The following is a 12,599-nucleotide window of genomic DNA, read 5'->3' as shown; positions in this document are numbered from 1 at the left end:
AACTGTCATGCACAATATCGTCCTTGTAATCAACTTCTTATTTGGTTACGTAAGTTATGTTTCTCGAAAGCAATTTTGGGCAAACAATCATTTACTTTCACGATTATTACACGGATTAATAGCGATTGAATAATTAGTTTTTATGAAAAATACAATTAAAAAACTATCCTTTTCTTTGCGTAGACTAATAAAAATTTCTTATTGAAAATGATAGAACCAGAAGGTTCACTCTGATCACATCGATCAGAATTCTGGTCTCAACTAAAATTATAATAGATTCAATCAAGAAATTCTGATTTGTCCATTTCCAATCAGAATTCCAATTAATTGCAATAAAGCAACCAAATTCTTTTTCCAGTGCAACAAGTTTGTCACTGATTACATAAATCATAAATTATACGATTATATAATATTTCTGTGTATTCTTTCTGTCAATGCATAATTTTTTATTCCGTCTCTACTGTGTTTCACAAGATTCTCGTTAAAAAATAAAAGTGAAAACGAGATAAAATCTTACAACATTATTTTGTTTGAAGAGTAGAAAGCGTGATAACGAAATCTGTACAAAAATATAAATATTTTTACTGTTTCTAATTCGAAATGAGTACTCATGCACTGGCAGAAGTGTTACTCTGAGAATTTTCGTTCACATCAGAAATAAATGATCCTCTAATTAAAATTTTCGATTACATTAGAGTTGATTGCATTTATTTCATTAATAATGATTATTTAATCATAATAATCATTAGCTCAATTACTGGCTATTACTACCATTAATCAGATTATTTTCTGCCCAATCTTGCTTGAAACATAGACATCACAAATATACCAACACCCTCTAAGACATATTAACAATTAATAGTTAATTGTTATAAGACATCGCAAGTAATAAATCACATCACATGTAATAAATATTGTAATAAGTACTGTAATAAATATTATATTAAGTACGTAAATATTATATTAATTATATATTTCACATCATAAATAACGAGATCGGCATGAGATTGATTGTGCCGATGCGTTATAGAGATACTATAATCAGAGTTTAGTAAAAGCGGGCACAACTTCTGATTGGTTCTCCACGTTCTCCACTTTAGCTTGTATTCTTCGGATAGCATTGTCGGAAAATGAGAGTGAAGGAAAGAAAGAGATAGATAGCTATAAATGAGTAAAGCCTTGTGTCAAAGAAGTTAGAAATCACTGTGAGATCTTGAACAACGAGAAAATTAACAAATTACAATTAAACAATTCGGCCAATTGATCAATTCGATTGATCAGTTTCTTCAGGTATTGCCTATCACGTATTCTAACACTTTCGCATGCGTTCATAGAGAAAGAAGGTAATATATATGTTATCTCTTTCTATGCGCCATTTTTGAGCCACATTCGCCAAACTGATTATAGTACTTCTAATGTTAAATCTGATCTGCATAAGAGATGAACGCGATTTGCAGGTCGCAAGCTTGTTGCGTCAGCCAATCCGATGTTAATTTTAAAAGTGACGCTTCGAGATTGGCTGATGCAAGAAGCTTGCGATCTGTTATTCGCGTTTTGCATCTTACGTAGATAGGACTTTATTGGCTGAAGCGCCGGCACTAATTAGCAGCACATGTAAGTAGCTAAGTACTCGCTTTAGAATCACAGCGGATTAGGTGAATTAGAAGGTGTCTTGGTGCAGTGCTGCAGCTTGTCTTCTAATCAACTGTGTGTCATTTCGACACATGTGTGTTGCGTGAAACGAAAGCGCAAAAAAAGCGATTCATTCTAGGTCAATGTTATCTCGCGCGCAATTATCCGTGCAATTTATGCAATAAATATTAAGTAAATTAATTTAAATCGAGGACGATCCTCAAATGAGGGTGAAACGAAGTCACGCGACTGTAAATCTCGTGTCACACACTATATTAAAGATTGAGGATTGCGAATTGGAAATTAGAACTCGACCAGTTAGATAATTGTAATTTTAATCCGTTCTGATTGGCTGAATTCTAATCTCCAATTTGTGTATGTGTGTGTGCAATCCTTAATACATATAGTGTGACACGGGTTTAACGTCGCAAAGACGTTTCGCGAGAAGGAAAGAGGAGAGTCTCGCTTATGTGAGTTCATAATTTTTTCAACTTTATTCACACATATGTCCACTTACATTATTTAGCCTGCATAAGCCAAACATAGGATTACGTAATGATATATTATATATATATATATATATATTATTTTTTTTCATACTTTATGTATACATATATATGTCTCATCTCTTTTTTTTTTTTATAAATAATCAACTAAGGAAATATCAATTCGTCTAGGGCAACATTTAATTGGCGGTGTTGTACTTATTTTGCATTCGTGACTTTTTCGAGGAATGTGCACATTCGCTTTTTCGTCCGTAACAAAATAATATTTCGTGCTCGCGTGTACACGACCGCCGATTAATCAATATGTACACGCGCAATTACATCATACGTGTACGCGTATGAATATATAAGTGTATAAATAAAACACGGATAATTATATACATATGTGTTATGTATACGTGTATACATATATATATGTAAACTGTATAGCGTCTTTTAAAAGGATTTAAAACAAATGACGCCAAACAAATGGTAACTTAAATAAAAGAAAATTTTATGTAAAAACATAAATCATAACGTAAAATTAATAGCATCCGAATTATTCGTGTACTGTTCTGCAATGTATCATAAAACGTATGTGAATATTATGCAATTAATGACAAAAGAACCGATTTATAAAATAAAAATATATATTAAGGCAGTTTATTCGCATGGAAATTAATTTCCTTTAAACTTCTTGTCTTCTATTTCTCTATATTTATTGGGGAAATTAGTATAAAAACTTTCAAATACTAAAAATATAAACAGATTGCGAAACAATGTTCTGATGCTGCATTCCTTAAAGAAAATTTGATTTTAATGTTTCTAAAAGACAACTCAATACATTTGAAAAATATTCTGTATAATTCGAACGTTTTTCCTCGATCAATTTAGATAATTGCGATACACGAAATTCATCTCATCACATTGCACCAAAGCGTGAAAAAGACAAAGAAAACTAATTCACTAACATTGGAACTAAATATAATTGCACTAAGTTGCATCCTCGTTTGTAAAACTAGCGTCAATTTGTACATTCTCACTTCGTTTAGAGATTTTGATGATCATCGATAAATATCTCGAAGTTCTCGAAAAAGAAATCGTAGATATAATGATTCTAACGAAAAATATAGCCTCTTTATGGAAGAATCTCTTGTACTTATCGATAGTCACCTCATGGTAAAAAATGAGCATTGCGCATTCATTCTCTCTCCTACAGTGCAAAATTATATTTGCACATGTACATACAGTACTGTCCACAAATCTATTAATATAATTTATATTATGATATATACTATTAATTCAAATCTAATCTGTTAGATTTAATATTATTATTATTACATTTACCGTTATTTTAATTTAATACACAGGGTGTAATTGAAATAACGCCCACTAATCATACAGTGCATTTTTAATAAAAAACTAAGTCGAAAAGTTCTCTACCATTTTGCAATTTTCGTAATAGTTAATGAGATATTAATTGCTAAATATTGCCAAAATCCAAACGGATAAAATGAATATTTAAGACAATTTTGAGATATTTTTCCGTGTTCTTTGTGAAATATTTTGAAGATTTTTCTTAAAGAATTCATAAATATAATAAAGATATCTTAAAGCTGTCTTATACATCGATTTTAGACATTTTGCTCATTGGGTAATTAAAAAAAATATTACAAAAATTGTAAAATGGTAAAAGACTTTTCGTCTCAGTTGTTTATTAAGGACAGCACCATGTATGTAGTGGGCGTTATTTTAGTTACACCCTGTATATATAATATTATATACAATATATAATATTATATATATTTAATTTTATTGTATAATATTAAATATATTATGTATTTTTAATACAATATTATTATAATATTATATTAATATTTTTAAATACAATTTTAGCTCTCTCTAAAGTTGTAGATATAGCATTTTGTATTTTTTGTATAAATAAATTACAAATATATTTATGTGTATATCTATATCTTTTTTAAATAATCTTAGGTAGTCAACTTGTTTAACTTATGGACAGTAAAGTAATGCGTAAATAAATAAAATAATTTAATTTGTAAATATAGTTACATTATATATTCTTATAATAGATTATCGATTTGTTTTTAATTTAAAAATTGTAAAAGTACACAGGCGTGACTATCGATGAGTTCCGAGACTCTAATGAAAAAAATGAAATGAGCAAAGTGAAATGAGCTCATTGCACCGTTCATTCGTCGCATATAATGCTATCGCGAAATCGGAGCTGATAAAAAAATAGAACAAACAATAACGACAACAAAATAAACAAACGAAATATAATATAGTACGAGATATTAACTTTACATCTGCGATACTAAAATAAAAAATTAGGATGTACTACTTATATGTATATATGTATATACTATTAGATATTTGGCAAAAGTCTCTGAGACCTTAAAAACTAATGCATGTGAGTATGCGTAATATCATGAACATAAATTCGCGGCCCGGAATCAATAACACAGAATCCGAGAACGTAATGGCGCGTCGAACAACGACGAAAAATTCAGCCAATCGTCGAGATGTAAAACATGAAATTCGGCACGTTGACACTTAAAAAAATAATGGCACAGGGCAATTAATCAAATGTTAACTTGAAGCGATTATTTTTCGATCATGGTAAAAATGCTAAGTGTGCATATATATATATTATATATATTGTTGTTGCTTGATATAATATACATGGTGTTTCTGAGTTAAATCATCAGACTTAAAATGTGAATTTAGAACCTCAAACATTATTTATTTCTATAATTTTGTAACTTAAGAAATCAATATCTATTTCACTATCACATTATTTATTTCTATAATTTTGTAACTTAAGAAATCAATATCTCTTAAACGAAGCATTTGTGAATAAACTTACATCAGAAGAAACTTTTTATAGTCCTAAATTCATATTTCAAGTTTGGCAGTTTAATCCGGGAAAATCTTGTATATCAATTAAAAAGATAATAGAATATAATAAAATCTAATTTATAAGTAATAATTTTGAAATCATATTATATAGTGAATATATAAAAGTTTGCTTTTACTTTCTTAATTAAATACATCAACTCAATTCTTGTAACAAAATTTAAGATAATAGATTGTTTTAAAATTATTCTAGCAATTTTACCACGATCACGTGGATCACCAAGCCTCGGTGATTGTCAAATTGGCAATCTAAAGCTCGATCTATATAAAACCGATTCTACATTGCAAGCCGATCACAAGTTTGTTGTTGTGACAGCCAATCTGAAGCTTGTATTTTGATATCAACGCTTCATATTGGCTATCGTAACAAACTTGTGATCAGCTTGCAACTAATGTAGAACTGGTTTAAGACAAAACGCGAGTTGCAAATCGCAACTCTTGTTACGTCAACCAATGCATCAATTTTTAAAGTGACACTTCGAGATTGACTAACGTAAAAAGCTTATGATCTGCGACTCGCGTTTTGCGTGATAATAGTCCATTCTATTTCATCAATCTAAAGCGTTGATTTTACAATGCAAACTTGGCTGTCACAACAAACTTGCGATCGGCTTGCGTCTAATGTAGAATGGGTTTTATGTAGATCTGGCTTAAGATACGGCAGAACCACGTCGCTAAATCGCATCGATGGTACGAAAAAAATGCACATTCCTCCTTATGCTATTAAGTACTGAACTTTCGAAGAAATTTGACTAGATAAAATAAATCATTTTTGTTCTCCCTTCGTGTCTTTGGTTACAACAAATGTATCCGTGTATACGCACATGGTCTATATGTGTACGTGTATAAGTGTTTCGTGTTCCTTCTTATGTGCATTATACACATATAGATACACATATATACATATATATGTATGTGTACGAATGACTAGGTTGTGAAGTTCAAGACAGGCATAACATAAATTCCTCGTCGACGACTAGAGTAGAATAGGCCCGACGCTCAACGACGCGTCATTAATGTCACGATAAATAATAATTGCTGCGATCTTTGCACATACCCTGTTTTTCTATTAACACAAAAAAAAATTGCACCATTAAACGAGAAAATAAATACTTACGCAATAAATTGTTAATTTAATTAAAACAATGAAGTTAAATTTATTATTTAACTCACGAAAATGTATTAAATTAGATCTCTAATTTAGATCATTATTTACTAAACACATACGTTAATATGCGTACTTTGTGTTAAAATGTTATTTGACTCAAGAGATTGGGTTATCATTGCTCCTTTGATATCTAACAGTAAGATATAGACAGTAAGTTAATCGACCAATTACAGAATGTAAGATTATTATCATACATTTTCTATTATGATTGTCTAATTCGCTTACTGCTTACGTCTTATTGCTTTACGTTTTTCTATGTGTTTCTAATAAATTAACTAAAACTAATTATCAGTTTTCAAGAGAACTGACGATTCCAATCGAGGAAACCGAACCGAAACGTTTATGGACTTTCTACAATAAGCCATTACCTGAGCTTTAAATCAAACCGTAAGAAATTGATCAGTCGATTATTCTTTTCACATTCGACTGTGATTAGTCAATTTCTTACAACTTAAGATCTAAAACTTAGGTAATGGCTTATTATATAGAAAATCCATTACAATTAGCATAAAGTGCGGCACATTTTAAAACCTATTGTACCCGATGGTAAAAGAATCAGGTTGAAATAATGGCGAGGATCGTCGGGATCTATCCTCCTTTGCGTCGACGGGATTCTTTCTTTGGTAGGGCGTTTTCGCACTAAGGAATAGGACTAGAGGTGATTCTTTCCACGCTGCTCTCCCTAATGCGTATTGTCGTGTAGGTCGCGTTCGCGTCGATGCTCGACGGACTGCCGGCGTCCTGCTGGGCGATCGTCTGGGCGGTCGACGACACGGAGATCGGCGCCTCAACGCCGCCGGCCGCGACGGATGCGGTCGTCCCGAGCCAGCCGTGACGGTTCCTCAAGTGGCGCTTCATGTGCGTGGTGCGGCTGAGCACTTTGTGGCACACCGGGCACTGGGTCGTGCCCTTGTGCATATTCATGTGTTTATACATCGAGTCCCGATTCCAAAACGATTTACCGCAGAGTTTGCACGAGTGCGACGGCTGTTCGATGACCACCGTGTGTGAATCTAAATCAGACACAAACGTTCATGCTACGTCGTGGCGCCGGTTGCGCGGCTCTCGCGGTGCCCTAAGTACTTCCGGATTTCGTGTTACGGGACGCGCTACCGGATCGCTCATCACCTGTACACGAGTACTCGAGATGCGACAATATCCCCACGATCGACGACGTGACATTTTCCGTCCCATGAATTCTACAATCAGATCAATCTTTATATAAACAAGAACGTTTAAATATAATAACTATTAAGGCTATTATATATAAAATAAAAATTATTTTTATACAATGTATTGAGTATTGCACCAACATATTGATCAGTATATCAGACTATTTTATAAATGTAATGCCTTCTCTAATAGGCGTTACATTTATAAAATGTAATCGATCAATCAATTTTATAAATACAATCGATCGATCACGCGCGCTTGCTAGGGGAGGAAACATAACATATTGATCAATATGTTGATGTAATATCCAGTATATGTGTTGACCCCCCGCACATTGATTCAGCGGGATATAATGCGATCAAAGCATAATGCAAAAGTTATAAAACAGGCATTATCCATATTGGCCAGCTGTATATGTATAAATCCCGAATTAATTATATTGCCCGTAATATTAGGTGTTGGAATTAATTCGTAGCGTTTTACAAGTGATGGGAAGTACTTTCATTAATGTATTTTTTAATGCTCATGTGAAATAAATAACATTCTTTCATTAAAAAACGCTACGAATTAATTCCAACACCTAATATATATATCCATATTATCAAATTAAGATCGAATCAAGTAAAAGAAATATCTCGACACTTTGCTAAATCTTTGCTAAATCTTTTTCTTTATTTTAAAGCTAATTAAAATTGTTGAATATATAACCAGAAAAATGCCACATCGTGGATCACGGCACGTGATGCTGCGAGTACAAAGGTGTCAAAATGACATTAAGAAGAATATTGAGAAAAATCGCATATCAGTAGCAAGCTACTCGTACACTCGGAAGAATTTCGACTCACTCTCGTTTCTCTACCTACTTTTCCACTCGTTCATTCGGATTTGAGAATAACAGCAGTAGCAATAACAACAAAAAAAAAAAGAAAAAAGGCAACGCACACGGTGAGATTTACAAACAGGAGGAAAAGAGAGAAAGAGAGAGAGAGAGAGAGAGAGGAGAGAAAAAGAGAGAGTAATCATGAGAATGGCGACACACAGAATGGCAATAATTATAATATTCTCGGAGCGATCATGCTACTGTGAACTATAAATATACAACGACATAATATGAACAACAGCAAAAAGAAAACAGAAACAAGAACGAATACATGTATAAAATGTTCAATATTCATGCACAACATGGTTCGGGTTGACGGGACCAAGTTCGTGAGTCGTGGTTGAAGGGCCGAATATCAGGCTCAAGGTTCATCAGACACGAGATCTACTGCCAATCGCATGTTATGTAGTGAACCGACAATCATGTATTCCTTTGAGATCACTATTATTCGAATATGGATCGTATGCTATGCTTTAGCACACATAGAGCAGCGTGTGTGCACAAGGAATCGATGATTCCTGAATTATGATATTTACATGTTTAAAGAAGTACACTGAAAAAAATCGTAATAATAATCAAGCATAGACAATAATTACTAAAGCTGGTGAAATAAAAATCAATTCAATCAAATGTTCTATTAATAAACCAAAACCATCTTATTTTTCTACTTATTATCAAACAGTAATAATAGAAAAGTACGATAATATTGGTTCATATGAACCGATATTGGTTACTATTATTATGTATAGAAACATGTATTACGTTAAATAAAATACATTAATAGACTTTTTTTTCAGTGTATCGTTCATGATCGTCAAATTTCTAACAGCAAGATCAATCTTAAAAAAGTATGTTCAGTACGTTCTATGATGAGAGACATTTTACCATTAGAAATGGTATAAAATTTCGTTATAGCGAATTCCACTTTTACGTCGAATCATGTAAAAACTCGATTTTCTCACAATCAATTCTAGAATAAAATCCTTTTCTTTTTTTATTTAATCAATCGTCGTGATTCATAACTAAGAAAAAATATATCTTGCTCGAATTAAATTAAATTTTTGATTTAAATTAAAGTTTATCGCTATGACAAGAATTATATTCTATCGGGCATTCGTTATATTGAAATCTTATTACGTTCGTTGAACAAAAATTTTCACAAAATCCTGGAAATTCGATCGTTTTATGCGATAAAAAAATAACTCCGCGATCCAAAAGATGCATGTACGATTTCGATATAATAGCTTTATTTTTCAGAATGCAAAGTACAAAAAAATGTATAATCCGGCGCTCTTTTATATATTCCATTGCGTCATAATTTACACATAATATATTATATCGATTACAGCGGAAATTATCACATCATAAATTAGAAACTCCGTTTTGCTGTAAATCATTTTTTTAGAAGGACGGCAAACTTAAATAAAATTCTTTAGAGACTACTTATCTTTTGACGTTCCCGAAATTTTTTTATATATGCTATGAAAAAAATTTTGAAAGATATTTATTTGAAAGATATATATTTTTTCATAATCAAAATATCGCAATCTATCTCTGCAAATTTATTGTCACCAGATGTAAAACAATAAAATAAAGAGTAACAAAAAATAACAAAATGATAATGAAAAATGGTTCCCTCGTAAGCGAATCTTCAAGTCTAATACGTCGCGTATATGCCATTGATTACTACTGGATTGCATTTAGAAACTTCACTCGGGTACACGCAGATATCATTTTATCCTTGTTTAATATTCGGAACGATAAAATGAAATACTCTGAGTTTCTAAATGCATCCCTATGTACAATTCAAGAACAATGTGTTACATGATTTTATCAATTATCGAAGAATAATAATCGTAATGTGATTCTGTACACCGAGAGTTTATTCTGTATTAATGTCTTTAAAATTTCTTACTGATGAAACTAGTGACATCAATTAGATAAGATAAGATCGATCGATCCGACTGCGACCGACGATTGTCTAATCTCGTCTTCACGCTGAGACGGAAACACGACATCCACATAAATGACAGTTTTATATATATATGTATATGATGTCAATGTGATATAATCGTCTCATAAGTGTACACGATTACGTTCAAGACAGGACGAAATGATAGTAACGTCGGTTCTTCGTGCTTAGAAGAAGCTGTTATTCTAGATAAACTATGCATATTTGACGGACTCGAAACTTCAAACAAAAATCGCTGCTCTGACATTATGCTTATTCGCGATGCTCTGATTTCGCCAAGCAGTGGTGTAACATGGTAACCCCCTTTGTGCAATTAATCAAGAACACTACACTTAATACGATCAGTCTAGTTGCATAGAGTATACCGTTTTTGTGATATTTAAGTACATCGCTTTGTTCGCCGTAGGAAGAAGATAGTTTTGTCCTGTTTTATACTTATTATACAAGTATATGTACATATCTCAAATTCTTCTCGTGTTTACAGAAGAATATGAATATTTTGCAAAAAAAGCAACCGATCTATCTTGAATTGTTAAATAAACAAGATGATTCTTGTATTAACGAAGAAAATAAAATTCTGCGATAAAAATAATAATAATTCTCTCCGGAGATTTGCATTAAAGCGATTAATTATTTAATAATGTATATAAATACAAAATATATTCCTATAAATCATTGATGTAATAATCAATGATTATATATCAAAATTGTTATCTACGGAATGAATAATATTGTATGTGGACGCATTCGTCGATATGAAAAACGCATGAAAAGTCAATGAAAATCTCATATAAAAAAATCTGCGTGCAATCGACTTAGAAAATAATTTCCTGATACATTTTAATTAATAACATTAATATTTTTTTATTGCTACTCTGCCATTACGATGAAGATTTAACGCATTGGATGTTATCTATCAACATTTATTTCTTTCAGTATACATACGATTTATATATAATTTTAATGTATATTTATATATATTATATAAATAAATTATATAAATATATATAAAATATAATATATACATATATATAAACATAAAATTATATATAATTTTAATACATTACCGTTTGTAAATTCGAAAACTTGTAATTTTCTTGCATCTCACGAAAAGTTAACAAATTTTTTAAAAAAAGTTTATGCAATTTGCAAACATTGCAACAAATTTTTTTTTGTAAATTCTTTAATTTCAAAATTAAAAATCATTTTGTAAAAAAAAAATTTGATAGAAAAAATACTAATTTTTAATTTTATATAATTTAGGAATAAAATAAAATCGGAAAAAACAAATTTGCAGTTTTCTCTTTAAAATGCATTCTTGAAAACCTCTCTACGATTTTTTTTTACTGAGATATTTAATTTTTCATGAGATGCGAGAAAATCGTAAGATGAGAACTGTTTCCGAATTATTACGATAGTATATCAATCGAAATATGTTGATTCAGATCAGTGCAATATTGTTTGGATTAGAGATAACTTTAGGCTAATGTATTAATTTTTTAAGAATCTTTGTAAAATGTATAAAAACTCAAAGATTTCAGCAATGCTCAGTTTGTCAAGATAAATCAAAGCTGTTACATGAACAAATATGCAATAAAATCAATTCCATTCTTAATGGATCTTAAAAAGAGCTCTTAAGATTCCCAGAATCTTTCGAAATTCTAAAATTCGCGAATTTCAGATGCCGAGAGATTTTTTGTACATTTTACAAAAAGTAACAGTAACGATAATGCGTTACTTTATGAAATAACGTTCTCAATCCTGTAAATACGTTCTATATGGTTTATCGTCTTGCAGGGTATACGTCCTACATTTTTTTGGGTGCTCTAATTTTTCGCGCGAATGACGTTAAAAATTAGACCAATGCTAAAATATCCTGCCCAATTCTGTAGGAAGATCGCGTAGCGTTCCTTGAGTTTCTCTATTCATGCCACCATTCCTGCAACATCCGCGGCCGTTATTACTTCACCCCGTGCACGTTCACCATGTGACAGCGCATGGTGTATTTTCGCGTGAAGACGGTCTGACAGATCGGGCAGATCGTGTCGCCCCTGTGTATACTGCGATGATGGGCTAGGGAATCGCCACGATTGTAGGTTCGGCCGCAGACGTCGCACACCCAACGACCGCTTTCCACGACGTAGTGCAGCTTAGTTCTGCGCCTGGCCCCGTCGAGAATGAGGCTCATTTGCTGCGGTGGCTCAGGTGGTAGTTGTTGTTGTAGTGGTGGTTGTTGTGGTTGATGCTTCCCATAATTGTGCTCTGATTCTGCGCACACAATCCAAAGTGTTTCCCATACACACACGGTCTCATACTTTATTGTAATAATTTCATCGTGCGCGAAGAGAT

General features: G+C 32.0%; 1 protein-coding gene across 6 annotated transcripts in view; it reads right to left on the bottom strand.

Moving 5' to 3' along the window:
* The window catches only part of LOC105144900 (uncharacterized), a 41,206-nt gene that overhangs the window by 10,762 nt on the left and 17,845 nt on the right, over positions 1-12,599 (bottom strand). The window contains exons 6-7 of one of the 6 annotated variants that reach the window (XR_015548109.1): positions 6,726-7,238; positions 2,099-6,593 (exon numbers count right to left, since the gene is read on the bottom strand). The exons of 3 other annotated variants lie outside the window; for them this stretch is intronic. Coding sequence is in view for 2 of the 3 variants with exons in the window: in XM_087415527.1 (XP_087271653.1) it covers positions 6,865-7,238 (374 nt within the window). In the remaining variant the exon portion in view is untranslated. Of the gene's footprint in view, positions 1-2,098; positions 7,239-9,503; positions 12,519-12,599 lie in introns of those variants that run through there. 2 more of the 6 variants (XM_087415527.1, XM_087415528.1) reach the window with 2 other exon arrangements.

The sequence above is a fragment of the Acromyrmex echinatior genome, chromosome 18, assembly GCF_024713525.1.
Source record: "Acromyrmex echinatior isolate Ae372 chromosome 18, ASM2471352v2, whole genome shotgun sequence".
In the NCBI taxonomy this organism is placed as follows: Eukaryota; Metazoa; Arthropoda; class Insecta; order Hymenoptera; family Formicidae; genus Acromyrmex; species Acromyrmex echinatior.
Note: the sequence above shows the minus strand (reverse complement) of the source record. Positions and strands in the feature narration are given on the sequence as shown.